Below are 17,728 nucleotides of genomic sequence, written 5' to 3'. Positions count from 1 at the left end.
TCCCTCTACTTTAAAAATGGTGAAATTAAGGATAATTGTCCAAATCTCATTAGGAACATGGTTGTAATTATTCATTTTAGACATACTAATTTAATATATTTGTGGTAAAAATAATTAATTTTAAATATTTATAAAGTAATATATAAGTAGGAACATAAATATCGTCAACGCCGCGTAACTTAAGTTAACGTTAATATTAACATTGTTAACTATTGTTCTTAATTGCACCACTTTTGAAATTATAAGGACTAAATTGAACAAAATAAAGGTATAAGGACTAAATTGAACAAAACGCTATAATACACGGACCTTGTAGGTATTTTGACCCACAAAAACATACTACCACCAACTCTTTTAATTTCATGTTTTTGCTGTTATATATGCAAAACATAATAATAATAATAATAATAACAACAACAACAACAACAACAACAACAATAACAACAACAATAACAACAACAACAACAACAACAAAAACAACAACAACAACAACAACAACAAAAACAACAACAACAACAACAACAACAATTATTATTATTATTATTATTATTATTATTATTATTATTATTATTATGTTTAAAAGCCACGCTAATTACATAACTTCATAAAGACAATTGTTAACATGAAATGATAGGCCAAGCACCATGTGCTCAGATGACATGTAGTGATTCTCCCATATAGTATAGATGAACAGATTCTACAATGTAATAGAATAGTAGCTTTCAAAAAAAAAATTGAAATAATAGTGTCCCTATGATTAATGATTAGATAAATACACTCCTATTTTTTTTTTTTTTTAGGTTTACTTTGCCCCACAGATTAGGATATTCATCCGAATTGTGTTAAAATCTTTGAAAGAATATCTACCAATAACTACTATGATGAGCCAGTTGTTAAATTAAAATACTTATAATATTAGTGGTTGGATGAGAAGTCTCACTTTAAGATTTAATTTGCGTCTAGTGATAGGGTGGGGTTCGTTTTTTGAATTGTCATGAACATTGGGGGATCGGGTTAGACTCCTTGTGCACAATAGTGTACTATTCAGTATTGAGTCTCGAAGTTAGAATAACTTGATTTACCATATAGAAATAGAAATTTAGAAGTAGTTATCGGTGGAGAATGGGAGATGGATCAACTATTCACATTTGGGGTGATTCATGGCTTCCCAATAATGTCTCACCTTATATCAGAACTCCTTTGATTGATAATATTGAAGTATCTAAAGTTTCTAATCTTTTAAATGAAGCTCAAACTGGATGGGACATTTCTATGATTGAAGACATCTTTGAGCCTGCTGATGTGGAGATGATTAAGAGTATCCCGTGGCTGAAGTTAAATCAGAGGACAAGATCATTTGGATGGAGGAAGAGAAGGGGATGTACACTGTCAAGAGTTGTTATAAGAAGCTGATTGGAGATATGCAAGGAGTTCAAATGCCTAGTTGGACTAAAATTTGGAAATTGCAGTTGCCACCGAAAATTAAAGTCTTCTATTGGCAGGTATGCCCAGGTTCCCTCCCTACTCATGATCTTTTGCGAACTAGGAGGGTTCAGGTTCCACCTGTGTGTCAAATCTGCAACATGGAAGAAGAATACATGCTTCATATTTTCTCTAGATGCGTGTTAGCAAGAAGCTGTTGGGGGATTATATAGGCAAAGAGTCTCATCACTATTGTGCCTCTTTCAATGAAGGGCTTGATTACAAATTAACTCTCCCTCTGACATTGATTTGTGCTTCCTGATTGCTGTGTGTTGGAAGATCTGGGAAGTCAGGAATGAGAAAATTTGGAACAATGTTATTTTATCTACTCATGCTGTTGTTTCAGGAGCCCAATCTTTCATACTAGAGTGGCAACTGGCAAACCATTCTACTGTTCAACCTACATCAAGCTCTGTCCGGGAAGCAAAATGGGAGAAACCCCCTTTGGGTTGGCTTAAGCTTAATGTTGATGCAACCTTGGATTGTGTTAACAGAAGAATGAGGCTGGGCTTTGTGTTGAGAGATGCTGAAGGAACTTTTATTGCTGCAAAGGAAATTTCCATATCTGGCTTATTTAAGGGAGGCTTTAAAGTGGATTAAGGATCTCCATTATGACTTCATTCAGATAAAGTCCGACTGCTTGAACGTAGTGGAAAGCATCAACAGCCAGCAACTCTACTCCTCTTTTGATCTCGTCATTAATGATGTTAAGGAATTAGCTAAAAACTTTTTGAACATTAGCTTTTTGTTTGCTAAGCGATCTGTGAACAAGGTTGTCCACTTGCTTGCTAGGGAGGCATTGTTTAAGTCTGACTGTTCGATCTATTTTTCGATTCCGTTTTCTTCGGTTGTTTTTGCTCTTGTTTTAGACTCTAATTAATATATCAGTTTTCCGTTTTCTCAAAAAAAAACATATAGAAATAGAAATAGTAATTCTAATCCCAAACAGATCACCGAAAATAAACCAAGTCAAACTTGAACAAGAAAAAAAAAATGAAATTCGCAAATAAAGATCAAATCTACCACGTGGCTTATCCATCCAAATTTAAAGCCATGAAGGGAATATGAATTCTAGTATTTTGATAGTGAATGTTCCTAACATACCACTAGAAACTCTAACAATCTTGAGAAAATAAAAAACCTTGATGATGGGGCATGTCACATTAAGAGACGGCGCTAAAGGAAAGATGGTTTTTGACTTTTTATGTTCACGTATCGTAAGAAAGAAGCTAAAATAACACTCCATTGTTCCATTTTACCTATCATATTTACTATTTATGAGTCAACTAACTTTTTTTTTTTTACTTATTTTATTAAAATTAGTTTTTTTTTTTGTTTAATAATACTTTTAATTTAATTTTTAAATATATAAATTTTATACACTAATATTAAATTTAATATTATAAAAAGTTAAAGTAAAAACTAAAAATACATTCAGTTAAACTTCATTACTCGAATAAACACATAAAATAGGAAGGATGGAGTAACAATAAATACATACTTTTCCTTATTCTTTCTGTTTTATTAGTTGAAATGTATTTAAAACGGAATGTAAACATCTTTTGTGAGACAAAAAGCATAGTTTTTTTTTTTTTTTGAAACCAAAGGAAATAGCATTAATAAGCCAACATGCTGGAAATACAATCAGGTGGTACATCAGACCAAGAAACTGAGCCAGACGAAGAATCGGTTGCTCGTGCAAGAACATGAGCCACTCGATTCGCTGATCTCCTGACATGGCGAACAACAACGTCCCCAATGCCTCTAGCAATTTGTATACATTGCTTCACGCCTAGTCCTACGTACGAGAAATCTAAATTGCAGGAATTAAAAGCATTACAAAAGACTAAACAATTGGATTCAATAATCAAATGATCATGACCTAAACTGCGAAGCCATTCTAGCGCTTCTTTGACCGCACAAGCCTATGCCATTAAAGGATCATGATTGCAGGTTAGCCAACCATTTCTTGCTGCCACAAAGCGCCCCTCATGATTACGGATCGCCGCCCCGAACACACCGACAGACGAGAGCGTTGCGTCGACATTGCACTTCAACCAGTGTAGCGCTGGAGGCTCCCAATTCGCACCATCATCGCGTAACTGAACTCTGGTATTCTCCCGTTTGTAAGTCTCATTCCAGGTACTTATTAACATCGAAATCTGATTGTGCATCACCTGCACTGCCCACACCTTATTTCTCCACACTCTGTCATTACGCGTGGTCCAAAGCATCCAGAAGATTGCAGCCATACGCACCGCCTTCTCCTTACGCAGGTCAGCGAGCACCGCCGCAATGAACGTATGGAGCGACATACCCTACAACCCATCATCCCCCATTCCAAACCTGCCTTGCGAACCAGCAGTCCCCAAAAAGGTGTTCGGCAGTTTCAGCATACTGAGCACAAAACGGGCATCCTCCCCCAATCCAGACACTCTTCGCTTTGAGGTTCACACGCACCGGCAGGATTCCACGAACACAACGCCACAACAAGTGACGAACCTTAGGCGGAACTGGGAGTTTCCACAACTTCTCCCACGCATCAAAAGCTCCCGGACCGCTATTCGCTAGAGGACTCGCTGTTAACAGCTTGTAGCCGTGCTTAACCGTGTAAATCCCTCGGACATCCCCCGCCCAACGCCACGAATCAGATAGGTGAGTAGCTATGGGGGTTGCGACAATCCTGCGCACATCAGCTTCATCAAAGAGGTCCTAGAGCACCCCTTCATCCCATTGCCCTTCAACGTCCATAAGACCGTTCACAGTAGCGTCTCGCAGCAAATCCACAGGAGCAGTAGTGAGGGCGGGATTGGCATGATCAGCCAACCAAGACCAACCCCATATTTTTGTATCCCTGCCATCCCCAATCCACCGTGCTAAACCCTCTTTCATAACACTTTGACCTGCCAGAATACTTCGCCACATGTAGCTCGGGTTATTCCCAAGAACAACATCTGTAAAACTGCACTTTGGGAAATACTTTGCCTTCAATAATTGACTAACCAACAAATGCGGTGTAGTCAAAAGCCGCCATCCTTGCTTGGCAAGCAACGCGATGTTAAATTCATGTAATCTTCTAAATCCCAACCCGACCTGGCACTTTGGCACACTCAATCGATTCCAACTCATCCAGTGCACCCCTCTGCTGTTTGAATTTCCTCCACCCCACCAGTACCGATTGAACAACATTTCAATCTTGTCACACATCCGGGCTGGTATAAAAAAAACGGACATAGTAAAAATGGGAAGGGCCTGAGCAACACTTTTGAGCATTACTTCTTTACCTGCTTTAGAGAGTAGCCTCTCACGAACCTTTTCCTCTATGTACCGAAAAGTAGCCGACTTGTTACGACCTAGTACCGATGGCAACCCGAGATACCGACCAAAGTCCCTCGTTTCACGGACACCCATGCAATCCGTAACCAAACCTCGCGTCTCGGCTCCAGTGTTAACGCTGATCATGGCACTTGATTTGTCGTAATTGATTAATTGCCCTGAAGCTGAACTGTAACGATCCAAACACCCCTTAACCGATTGAGTTAAAAGTTAAAAGTTAATTGAGTTGCTTTAGAGTAAAGCTTAAATTTGAATGCTACGAATTTGAGAACAAGAGAATTAGAAGAATGAGAGGAGATATGAGTAAGAATGAAAAATTGTTAGGGAACGACTAGAGTTCATGTTAAAAGAAGTAATTTTGGAAGTGGCGTTTTACCCAAGTAGAGTAAGAGTAGAAAGAATCCATCTTCGTTAAGGAAGAATTAGACAAGGATTCGTTCCGAGTTTATATTAGTTCAAACAAATCCCGAAAGAGGAATTGGGAAGTTAAAGAATTGACTAAAGGAAGTGAGATGTCTTAAAGTGACGGACTACACTCAATTTTGACCCGACTTGAAGATTTGACAAAGTCAGAGGACCGAATTTGATTCAGGGTCGAACTGGATCCAACCCAGTGGCGGGTCTAGGCCACGGGCCGGAACGGGACCCGTTCCGTGTGACGGAACGTGGTCACGGACCACGTAATGGTCCGTGACCTGGGGGCCGTGTCAACTTTGCTAACAGCGGGCCTTGGCGTGGGCTATTGGGAGAGCCGCTGCCAAGCCCCACCTCCCTAAACCTTTGAGTTGTTTTTCCCGAAGCCGAGAGATCAGATTCCAACCATCATCTTCTTCTCCTCTGCTTCGCTGCACACTGCCTCAACCTCAACCAAAAGCCTATCTTCTCCAAAACAACATCTTTCAACAAGGAAACTTCACAAGTGTCTTCCCAAAGTCATACCAAGTACCAGAAAAATACTTGTTGGAGTATTCCTTGCAATTTCAACAAGATCAAGACCGCAAAGCTTGGACCACAATGGTGAAAGGGAAACAACAAGTCGAGGGAACTAGTCAGGAAGCACCTACCTACATAGTAATAGGAGGTAAAACCTATTTCCCCTAATTCTTTTCTGAAGATTTTAATAGTATTTTGGAGAATCGAGGTTTGTTGAGAAAATTTTTGAGAATCCAAGAAGAAATTTACCCTGATTTAGTGATTGAATTCTATGAGAATTTGTCCACAACACATAAGAAATGAGTAACTTCGGTTGTCTCTAATGTGAGAGGCACGGAAGTAGAATTGACACGGCATAAATTGTCAAATTGGTTTGACTTATCGATGGATGGATTGGATACATATGATAGAGAAGATAGGGTTGCTCACGCAGGGTTGACACATCAAGAGTATTTGAGATACATGACCGGGAGTAGGGAAGAGTTCCCTAAGGAATATCGTCCCTAGAAACCTACTTTGACTGGAGAAAAGAAATTGCTAGTTTTGTTGATAGAAGAGTGCTTGTTCCCGTATAGAAACAACTCTACAGAGATTGGTAGTTGGACATGTACCATTGCTTTTATGTTGAGATTTGGTCGTGTTATTAACTTTCCAGTTTTGATTCTTAAGCACATGGCTTACTTTAAAGCAAGGAACAGGAAGAATCTGCCCTATGGCATGATGTTGAGTTGGGTTTTCAAAAAGATGAATTTACCTGAGATGGGAGAAAGAATCCACAGGACTACTAGGTCGGCTCTGAATGCCATCAACCTGAGATACTACGAGTTGTACCAAGTTGCTGAGAACAAGTATTTGACCCTAGCTGACATCGCTAAGAAGCCCTTGGACGTGAAGATGGCACTTGTGGTTAGTTTGAATGTACCACAATGAAAGTGGTCGAGTGTTGGAATCGAATCAGGACACATAGCTGAGGCTAGTGGAGAAGGGGTTGCAATGAGAACCGATACGGGAGTTGGCATGAGTTATGAAGGAACACCACTTACAGCTACCCAACAGAGAGCACCACAGGAGTATATGAGTGGGCCTCAAGGACCTACTTATGAGGACCTTTATGCTATGATCAACAACCGTTTTGACAATCTGAGTGCTCAAGTGAGCTATGGTTTTGCCAACTTTGATCAAAGGGCTGCAGTCATGGAACAAAGGATGGGGATTGAGAATGTACAGAGATGGACTCCCTATGGTTGGGATCCAAGCTACATGCCACCAGGCGATTCCTCGGGAGGCTTTAATCAAGGTAATTAGTTAAGCTCTTAAGTTCAGTTTTAGATTCGTCGGTGCAGTTGCTAGATTTTAGATAAGATAGATACGAACTCAGAGATTCCTAAATCTTTCCCAAGTCTTCCAACAGAAAATTCTAACCTTTTGGTTATATCACCTTTTCTCTTCGAGAATTTGATCCAACCGTTTCTTCTAAGTTTCGGGACGAAACTTCTTTTAAGGGGGATAGAGTGTAACAACTCAAAATTTCATTTTATAAATCCAGTATTAAGAAATTCCAAAATAGCTTTTTCACTCCATTAAAAATTTTTGCGATCAATCGGAGTTTGAATAAAATAATTTTGTCGCATTTTAAAATTAATTCGACACCGAAGAAATGAATCCCATTCGAAAATCCCTAAGTTTTCGGGTACTTCGCGTACCAAGATTTTAAATCGAGAATTTTATCTGAGTGAGACCGGGAGAATTCAAAAAGGATTTTTGAACAAGTGTTCATCCATATAGCTTTTGAGAAAATTCACTTTCAACCCCAAAGTAATAAAATATAACATTTCTAGCCTATGGTTCATGTTACATGGTGGACCACAAGACATCCAAAATCCCTTATGGAATCATCTTTTAGCTTGAGAAATTACTCCTTTGCCCTCAACCAATCGTTGTGAATCATCCTAGGGTTTTGAACCCTATATAAATCACCTCATTTCATCTCGTTTTCCTGATCTCATTCTTTGCCTCTTCCTCACATTTTTGTCTGCCAAGAACAAGAAGAGAGACAACAACCTAGTAAGCTTGTTCATCCTTCATTCTAGCCTCTTTTCTCTTCTAGTTTTCTTTAGTCTTTGAAGTTCTAGGCTAAGGATAGAAGGTGTGTTTGGGAAGTGTAGGTGGTGAAGGAGGCTCAAGCTAGGTCAAGAGGAAGAAGAGATCCAAGCAAGAAGATTAGGCTACAAGAGGTATAACCCCATGGATTCCTCTTCAAATTTGGCTCTATGAAGCCTAGTTTTGAGTAGAAATGAGTAGAAACTATGAGTTTTTTGATGTGTTTATGCTTAGAAGTGATTTAGCATGTGTTTGTGAGTTGTTGAGATTGTTTTGGACTTGTTTGGATGAAATTTTGCAGGAGAAATGCCATCTGGTGCACAACGCAGTGTGCACCAGATCAGAGTGGCGGCCCTAGCCGTGGCCCATTAGAAGGGCCGCTGGCTAGAGCCGTGGTCGCACGGGACTAGGGCACGGCCCTAGAGGAGGGCCGTTGCCTAGTCCCGGTGCATCAACGGGGATCCAGGGGCAGACTATGAAGAGTCCCGCCCCATGTCCCTGAGTATTGTCTGTGAAGGATTTTTGTGCAGTGGTCGGGCCTTTGTGGCTCAGCTATGTGTCGTTTTGGACCGAGTGTTACGGGCCCTTGTGGCTCAAATCTTCGGGATCGTCTCGACGCACGTTTTGGCTTTGATTTCGTAGAATTTGGATTAAAAACAAGTATGTTAAGAAGGATTTTGTGAAGAATTGCTACACAGTGAATAATTTGCTAGTTTACTGTGTATGAAGAATTAATTGATTATTTTGATCTGATGATATTTTATTGAGTAAAGAAGCATGATCCTTTGAGAAAATGATCTATTATGAAAGCATGATTAAATTGTGTTATTTGATCAATGAGAATAGAAGCATACTTGTTGAGTGAAATATATAGAAATTCCTATTTTGCAAACCGAGCATGATGATATATTCTTGAATACTTCATGTTAGTTTATACATGATTTAGAAGCATGTTATAGAGCATTTTAACATTTCACATGAGTCATATTTCAAAAATGCATAAAGGGCCAACGTGAGTCCAAGAATACTTTCAAAAACCATAAGCATGTGATATATCATTCTTTGATGCATTAAGAAGTAATAGAATTGTTGCATGCATGAGATTGATGCATGAGAGATATATTTATGCATTACCTATATCGGTGAGGTTTTGGAGGATACCGTTTGGACTATGTTCCTCTCGGGAGATATTTATGGACATTGCGGTCCCAGTATATGTAACGCGGCGTATTCCCATGTTACGAGGTTGGAAACTTCCCGCCAGGATTGGAATCCTGGTTAGGGAGTGTGCACACTAATAGTTCGATACCTGACTCCACAGAGTTTGAACCACGAGATTGGTTCCGTAGACGGTAGGAGATATTGGGTCGAAATTATGCCGTTCTCGATGGGGTAAGTCACACTTCTGTGAAACCCTAAGCCGTCTACGAGTATAAAAGAAAGAAAGAGAGTCAACAGAGACTCAAGAAAGAGAGTCAGTAGAGACTCAAGTATGAGAGTCAATAAAGACTCGAGAGAAAGAAAGAGAGTCAAGAGAGACTCGAGAAAATAACAAAAAAGACCTCCACAGAAAGTACTCTAATTTATAAATGAGTGTACGAGTATATAATTGCACTAGATTGCATAAGAGTATGATTATATAATTGCACGAGATTGCATACGAGTATGAGTATATGGTTGCACTAGATTGCATATGAGTATGAGTATATTATTGCACTAGATTGCATAAGAGTATGATTATATAATTGCACGAGATTGCATATGAGTATGATTATATTGTTGCACTAGATTGCATAAGAGCATGATTATATTATTGCACTAGATTGCATAAGAGCATGATTATATTATTGCACTAGATTGCATATGAGCATGAGTATATTGTTACACGAGATTGCATAAGAGTATGATTATATTATTGCACTAGATTGCATATGAGCATGAGTATATTATTGCACGAGATTGTATAAGAGTATGATTATATAATTGCATGAGATTGCATATGAGTATGAATATGTTGTTGCACTAGATTGCATGAGAAGTATGATCATAATGTTATACATGATTGTACACGAATAGAGCATCGTAAAAGATTGTTTAATCAGAAGCTTAACTTAAGATATTCCTTTGAGCATGATTATCGTGTTGTAATAGAAACTCTACTTATTAAGTTATGTGATAAGAATGTGAAAGCATGTAAATACCTGTTGTATGGTCCTTTAACTTGATCCAATCCGTAAGCATGGGTTGCTTGTCAAGTTATTTGAGAAGTCTATTGTTGATGAATATACGGGATCAGTCTTATACATATATAAGCATACCAGTTGATATTATAGGGTGCAAGCATCTAGAAAGAATATGATAGTCTAAAGATGATTTGAGATTAGCTTATTGCTATAAGGATATCAGATGTTTTCAAAAGTGTATGTTAGAATGCTTTACAGGGTTGAGTGTGGTTATACATAGCTTCATAGTAACGGGTGTTTTTCCTGTTTCTCTATGTGTTGCTTGCAAAACCGCTTTCAGGTGGGCCCAACATTGATAAGAGATCGAGTTAGATTAGTATCTTAGTTTGAGATGTCTAAACTCTAGTTTTAATTATGATCATGTTATGGATTTAGACTTATGACTTTATGTTTGAGTATTGATGTAGACTGTGTTGGGGTGACGTTTTCCCCCCTTACTTTTCTAGTATTTATATTTAGTTCCCAGACTTAATCTTATTTGAAGTTTTACCCCTTTTAGCCTGTGCAATCACCAAAGAGTGGTGGTTGTGGCGGTGACACTCCCACTACTTATCTTCTAGTTTTCCACTGTTTAGTCTATGTTAATGACTGTTTAGAGATGTAATTAAGAGTTAGAAAGTGAGGTGTTACAATAAGCAACCTGTTGGGAACAAAGGCACTCTGTGTCAACGATACCACCGAGTCCAAGACCCCCTTCAGCCTATTGGCCAACACTTTCGCAATAACCTTATAGGCTACATTGCATAGTGCTATCGGGCGTAGATCAGTGACCTTTTCCGGCGCTTTTTTCTTAGGAATCAGAACGACATTTGAATCGTTGAGACCCAGAGGAAAAGAGCTCGTGTCAATACAATTCAAGACGAACATCGATAGGTCATGGCCCAATACAGGCAAAAAATGTTGATAGAAGCCTGGTGTCATACCGTCTGTAGGGCTGTTAACGAACCGAACATAAACGAATGGAGGTTGTTCGTGTTCGTTTGTTAAGGAATTTGGAGTGTTCGTGTTCGTGTTCGTTTGTTAAGGTTTTTGAAAATCCTGTTCGTGTTCGTTTGTTAAGCGTTCGTTAGTGTTCGTTAACGTTCGCGAACATGTTCACGAACGTGTTCGTTAACATTAATGAACATGTTCGCGAACGTGTTTGTTAACGTTCGTGAACACGTTCACAAACGTGTTCGACAAACACGTTCACAAACATGTTCATTAACAAGCACGTTCACGAACATGTTCATTTACGTTCATGAATACTTAATAAACAAACACCTGCACATGTTCATGATCACAATTCGTTCGTGAACAATAAATAATATATGTTCACGAACAATAATCAAACAAACAACACAACTACAAAACTAATATAATAAAATATAATATATGTTTGTGAACATGTTCGCGAACATTATTAAACGAACACAAACGAGCTTGTTCACGAACATTATTAAACGAACATAAACGAGCTTGTTCACGAACATTAGTAAACGAACACAAACGAGCTTGTTCACGATCTCTTAGCAAACGAGCTTACAACTGTTCAAGCTCTGTTCGTTTATTAACCGAGCTCTAAATTTTGTTTGTTAATGTTCGTTTACCTTAACAAACGAATATAAACGAACGCTTACCGAACACGAACACGAGTAGTTTGCCGAAAGCTCTGTTCGCTAACACCCCTAACCGTCTGGTCCCGGGGCTTTCTCCGGGGCCATAGAAAACAGAGCAGCCTTGACATCGGCCACCGTAAAAGGTTGCCTCAGGACCGCATTCATATCCTCGGTCATCCTCCGATGAACCCGGTCAAACATATTTGCCGAGGTATACTCGGATTGAAAAATATAATTATAGTACCTTAAAATCTCAGCGTTCATGTTCACCCCGTCCTGCCAGGCTCCTTGTTGATCTTGTAGTCTACTCAAAGTATTATGTCGCTTTCTGAACGAGGCCACCTTGTGGAAATATTTGGTATTAGATTCTCCGTGCTTGAGCTAAAATTGTTTGGATCTCTGCCTCCAAAATAACTCTTCTTGACATAACAGAGAGTTTAATTCCCCTTCGGCCTCTAAATATTGCCGAACAGAAGCCTGCCCCCTGTCATCACGTAGTTGATCTAGCATGCGCCGAAGAACCACAATACGACGTCCGAATCGTCGCTTATACTCACCTCCCCATCGCCCCAACTGCTGCGCGCAAATGTCAATGCGCTGCTGAAAGTCTAAACCTGAGGATTGACGCCAAGCTATGTCCACCACCCTGCCGCACCCTTCCTCCAAAATCCATGCAGACTCGAATCGGAAAGACTTATTAGTTTGCCGAATCGGCCGCGGCTCAAGATCCAGAAAGATGGCATTGTGATCCAAGAACAACGTTAGAACATTATGAACCTCTGCTCCCTCATAAATATCCATCCACTCCATCGAAGCAACCACTCGATCTAGCCTCTCTTCCACCCACCCCTCTGTACCCCGACCACGTTCCCACGTAAAGCGGGATCCCAGCATTCCCAGATCCACCAAAGAACAATCACTCAAAGCTGTGTTAAATCCTTCAATAAGCGATTCCAGTTGTAAACGCGCACCACGCTTCTTGGATTGACAAGTGATGTCGTTGAAATCCCCAAGGACCACCCAAGGGAGATTAGAGCGATCCCTTAGTTGCCTTAGCAAGTCCCACGTTTCATGTCGCCTCGCTTGATCAGGATTCCCATAAAAACACGTAAGACGCCACACAGGCTTATTTGGAAGAATAACCTCAATGTCAATATGGTTGGCAGAGAAACTAAGCAGATTTGCCATCTCAGAATCCCGCCACAACAATGCCAACCCCCCACTCCTACCCACACAATCAACACTCAACATACCCTCAAACCCCAATCGCACCCTTCAACCTCTCAATCTGATTTGAATCCGACTTCATTTCCATCAAGAAAACGAAACTGGGTCGCCTATGGGCCACCATGCCCGTTAATTCGCGAACTGTCCGGGAGCCACCCAAACCCCGGCAGTTCCAACTCAAAATGCTCATTGCGACGGGCAGGACTGAGATCCCAGCCCCGCCGAAATACAATTTTTTGACTGTTCCTCCATCACCACATCCTTACCCAAATCACTACCCGCCTCTTCATCATCCTCCCTACGTCTCTTCAATTCACCATGCAATCTGCCACCCTCCTCAACCACTGCTAAAGCTAATGACGGGGACACCGTCCCATGCACGGTCACCACAGCCACGGACTTCGAAGGCAAAAGCCATCTCGCTCTAACCATCTTAACCTGTCGTCTCGGCACTGCCTTCATACAAGCACCATACGGGAAGGCATCCGGCTCCACTCCTTCCCCGTAGACCTCTCAACAGAATTTGTCGGTATGACCCATAATCCCACAACAAAAGCAAAAAATATTGATCCTCGTTTCCTACACCTAAATGTTACCCACTGAGATGTGCCATCCCTTCTGAACAGTTTCAACCTTCGTTTAAGAGGCGTATTGACCTCCAGAAGAACCCGAATTCGGTAGTAACTTCTCCAAGCTCCACCAAAATTGTTTGGATCAACAGCCATAAAGCCACCCACATAATTGCCTATCCGGGTGATGAATTCCTGTGAGGCATAAATCACTGGCAGCCCGTGGATTTGGACCCGGCAGGGAGTGTTGTTGAGATCCACCTCCTCCGGTCTCATCCCCGGTTTGATCTGCGCACAGACTAGCATGTTGTTCTCGAAGGACAACGGATCGTCATCGAGAACCCGCTGCATATCCTTTGGGTGGGGGAAGTGAAACAAAAACAAATTCTCGTCAAGGAGATCAACGTGCATCCCCATGACCGGCCTCCAGACCGACGCCATCACCTGCTGCATGTGTTCAAACTTTATCGGTCTGACAGTGAGAAAACGTCCGACCAATTCCAGATGCGAATTACCCTCGCCGATCACCTGGGTATCCAGAGCTTCCAATCCTCCGCTCTCTTCATCGGCTAGAGACGGATCGGCCCACTTCTCCTCAATGAGATTTACCGTCGGAGGCAAACTCGAAGCCATGCTAACCGAAACGTAACACAAGAGCCACAGAATGAACGCATAAACCAGAATCTAAATTCGTTGGACATATGAATCTGCAATATGAAACGCCATGTATAAATAAACCCTAGAAACTCTAGGGAGAGACTCCCTTAGACACTGCTAAGAGAGAGGGCCACGATCAGAAGACACGATCGGCGATCACAGTCGGAGATCACGATCGAAGTGAATGCGAAGAACGCAGATTAGAATAAACTATTTGTCAAACTAAAGTTGGAACGCTTTAACTCAAAGCTACCATATTAAAGTCACCAGCTCACGTGGTGCATTTTGTAAACACCATTTCAGAATTAAAAACGGATATTACATGCAAAGGGTTGGTGGCTAAAAAATTTAACCCAAACAAGTCTCGAACCTGTGAACTTCGCATTATTCACACGACGCACTAACTAACTGAGCTAATAGGCCTTTAATTTCAAATTTTCATAACACTACTATATTTAGTCAATTTTTCATCTAAAATTGGTAAAAATGGTTATGAAATGCCAAGTGTTCATACGTAAAATGCTACACAAAATTAAATCACTTAACACATATTCAGTGTCACTGTATTTTGTATTTATTAATTATGATCAATTTATCACCAATTAATTATATGAGAGACAAGGGTTACAAACCGAAGAGAACAATTTTAATCCTACCGAAAGAGTATCTGGAATGACTCGGACGAAAGGCGTAAGGGCATATTATTCAATATTACGAAAGACAAAATGGAATCTCCCTTGCAGATGGGATGACCACCGCTCAGTGCGTTAGATGGTAGAGATGCGAGTTAATCGAAGGAGAAAATATCCTTGACGCTTTCGATAACTACCACAATTTAAGAATCAATCTCACATACGATCATTCGCTGATAGCAGGAAGCATCCTTAGGTCAAGGAATCGAATTAACAAATATGTGGACACAACAGCTGAGAAAGGCGAAGAAGAAGCAAGTAGAACGAGGATTGATGCTGCACATTTGAAGACATGTTGTAATGTTTATATATTTATGCTTTATGCCCATTTAATTGTAATATAATTGTAATTCTTTTGAGATTATTAATAAAAATTTTCAGTGTTGGTGCTGCGTTGTGTTTAGTTTATTTTAGTACTTCAAATTCCTTAGAATAAACTATTTGTCAAACTAAAGTTGGAACACTTTAACTCAAAGTTACCATATTAAAGTCACCTGCTCACATGGTGCATTTTAAAAATGGATATTACATGCAGAGGGTTGGTGGCTGAAAATTTTGGCCCATACAAGTCTCAAACCTGTGACCTTCGCGTTATTAACACGACGATCTAACCAACTGAGCTAATAGGCCTTTAATTTCCAACTTTCAGAACACTACTATATTTAGTCACTTTTTTATCTAAAATTGGTAAAAATGGCTATGAAATGCCAAGTGTTCATACGTAAAATGCTACACAAAATTAAATGACTTAACACATATTCAGTGTCACTGGATTTTGTATTTATTAATTATGGTCAATTTAACACCAATTAAATATATGAGAGACAAGGGTTACAAACCGAAGAGAACAATTTTAATCCTACTGAAAGAGTATCTGGAATGACTCGGACGAAAGACGTAAGGGCATATTATTCAATAATACGAAAGACAAAATGGAATCTCCCTTACAGATGGGATGACCACAGCCCAGTGCGTTACATGGTAGAGATGCGAGTTAATCGAAGGAGAAAATACCCTTGACGCTTTCGATAACTACCACAGTTGAAGAATCAATCTAACATATGAACATTCGCTTATAGCAGGAAGCATCCTTAGCTCAAGGAATCGAATTAACAAATTTTTGGACACGGCAGCTGAGAAAGGCGAAGAAGCAGCAAGAAGAACGAGGATTTATGCTGCACAATTGAAGACATGTTGCAATGTTTATATATTTCATTTAATTGTAATATAATTGTAATTCTTTTGAGATTATTAATGAAAATTTTCAGTGTTGGTGCTGCGTAGTTGGAACACTTTAACTCAAAGTTACCATATTAAAGTCACCAGCTGACGTGGTGCATTTTAAAAATGGATATTACATGCAAAGGGTTGGTGGCTGAAAAATTTGGCCCATCGAACCTGTGATCTTCGCGTTATTAGCACGACGCTCTAACCAACTAAGCTAATAGGCCTTTGATTTCTAACTTTCAGAAGACTACTATATTTAGTCACTTTTTCATCTAAAATTGGTAAAAATGGCTATGAAATGCCAAGTGTTCATACGTAAAATGCTACACAAAATTAAATGACATAACACATATTCAGTGTCACTGTATTTTGTATTTATTAATTATGATCAATTTATCACCAATTAATTATATGAGAGACAAGGGTTACAAACCGAAGTGAACAGTTTTAATCCTACCGAAAGAGTATCTGGAATGACTCGGATGAAAGACGTAAGGGCATATTATTCAGTATTACGAAAGACAAAACGGAATCTCCCTTACAGATGGGATGACCACCGCTCAGTGCGTTAGATGGTAGAGATGCGAGTTAATCGAAGGAGAAAATACCCTTGACGCTTTTGATAACTACCACAGTTTAAGAATCAATCTAGAATATGATCATACCGCTGATAGCAGGAAGCATCCTTAGCTCAAGGAATCGAATTAACAAATTTTTGGACATGACAGCTGAGAAAGGCGAAGAAGCAGCAAGAAGAACGAGGATTGATACTGCAAAATTGAAGACATGTTGTAATGTTTATATATTTCATTTAATTGTATTATAATTGTAATTCTTTTGAGATTATTAATGAAAATTTTCATTGTTGGTGCTGCGTTGTGTTTAGTTTATTTTATTACTTCAAATTCCTTAGAATAAACTATTTGTCAAACTAAAGTTGGAACACTTTAACTCAAAGTTACCATATTAAAGTCACCAGCTCATGTGGTACATATTAAAAATGGATATTACATGCAAAGGGTTGGTAGCTAAAAAATTTGGCCCATACAGGTCTCAAACCTGTGACCTTCGCGTTATTAACACGACGCTTTAACCAACTAAGCTAATAGGCCTTTGATTTTAAACTTTCAGAACACTACTATATTTAGTCTCTTTTTCATCTAAAATTGGTAAAAATGGCTATGAAATGCCAAGTGTCCATACGTAAAATGCTACACAAAATTAAATGACTTAACACATATTCAGTGTCACTGTATTTTGTATTTATTAATAATGATCAATTTATCACCAATTAGTTATATGAGAGACAAGGTTTACAAACCGAAGAGAACAATTTTAATCCTACCGAAAGAGTATCTGGAATGACTCGAACGAAAGACGTAAGGGCATATTATTCAATAATACGAAAGACAAAATGGAATCTCCCTTGCAGATGGGATGACCACAGCTCAGTGCGTTAGATGGTAGAGATGCGAGTTAATCGAAGGAGAAAATACACTTGACGCTTTCGATAACTACCACAGTTTAAAAATCAATCTAACATATGATCATTCGCTTATAGCAGGAAGCATCCTTAGCTCAAGGAATCGTATTAACAAATTTTTGGACACGGCAGCTGAGAAAGGCGAAGAAGCAGCAAGAAAACGAGGATTGATGCTGCACAA

The 17,728-nt window shown here is 39.5% G+C and overlaps 2 protein-coding genes and 2 non-coding genes across 4 annotated transcripts; all 4 read right to left on the bottom strand.

Annotated features, from left to right (window-relative positions):
• Positions 1-3,098: 3,098 nt before the first annotated feature.
• LOC109190916 lies at positions 3,099-3,797 on the bottom strand. The gene is made up of 2 exons (XM_019341520.1): positions 3,446-3,797; positions 3,099-3,295 (listed from the first exon to the last, which is right to left on the bottom strand). Exons 1-2 carry the CDS (start codon positions 3,795-3,797, stop codon positions 3,099-3,101), a joined length of 549 nt encoding a protein of 182 aa, XP_019197065.1.
• A 397-nt stretch (positions 3,798-4,194) lies between these two features.
• On the bottom strand, positions 4,195-4,893 carry LOC109190915 (uncharacterized mitochondrial protein AtMg00310-like). The gene has a single exon (XM_019341518.1). It carries the CDS (start codon positions 4,891-4,893, stop codon positions 4,195-4,197), a length of 699 nt encoding a protein of 232 aa, XP_019197063.1.
• A 10,500-nt stretch (positions 4,894-15,393) lies between these two features.
• TRNAI-AAU lies at positions 15,394-15,467 on the bottom strand. Its single transcript has one exon. It is a non-coding gene; the product is annotated as a tRNA-Ile (tRNA).
• A 1,635-nt stretch (positions 15,468-17,102) lies between these two features.
• On the bottom strand, positions 17,103-17,176 carry TRNAI-AAU. The gene has a single exon. It is a non-coding gene; the product is annotated as a tRNA-Ile (tRNA).
• Positions 17,177-17,728: the final 552 nt, after the last annotated feature.

This window comes from Ipomoea nil, unplaced genomic scaffold (genome assembly GCF_001879475.1).
Source record: "Ipomoea nil cultivar Tokyo-kokei standard unplaced genomic scaffold, Asagao_1.1 scaffold1596, whole genome shotgun sequence".
NCBI classification, from domain to species: domain Eukaryota; kingdom Viridiplantae; phylum Streptophyta; class Magnoliopsida; order Solanales; family Convolvulaceae; genus Ipomoea; species Ipomoea nil.
Note: the sequence above shows the minus strand (reverse complement) of the source record. Positions and strands in the feature narration are given on the sequence as shown.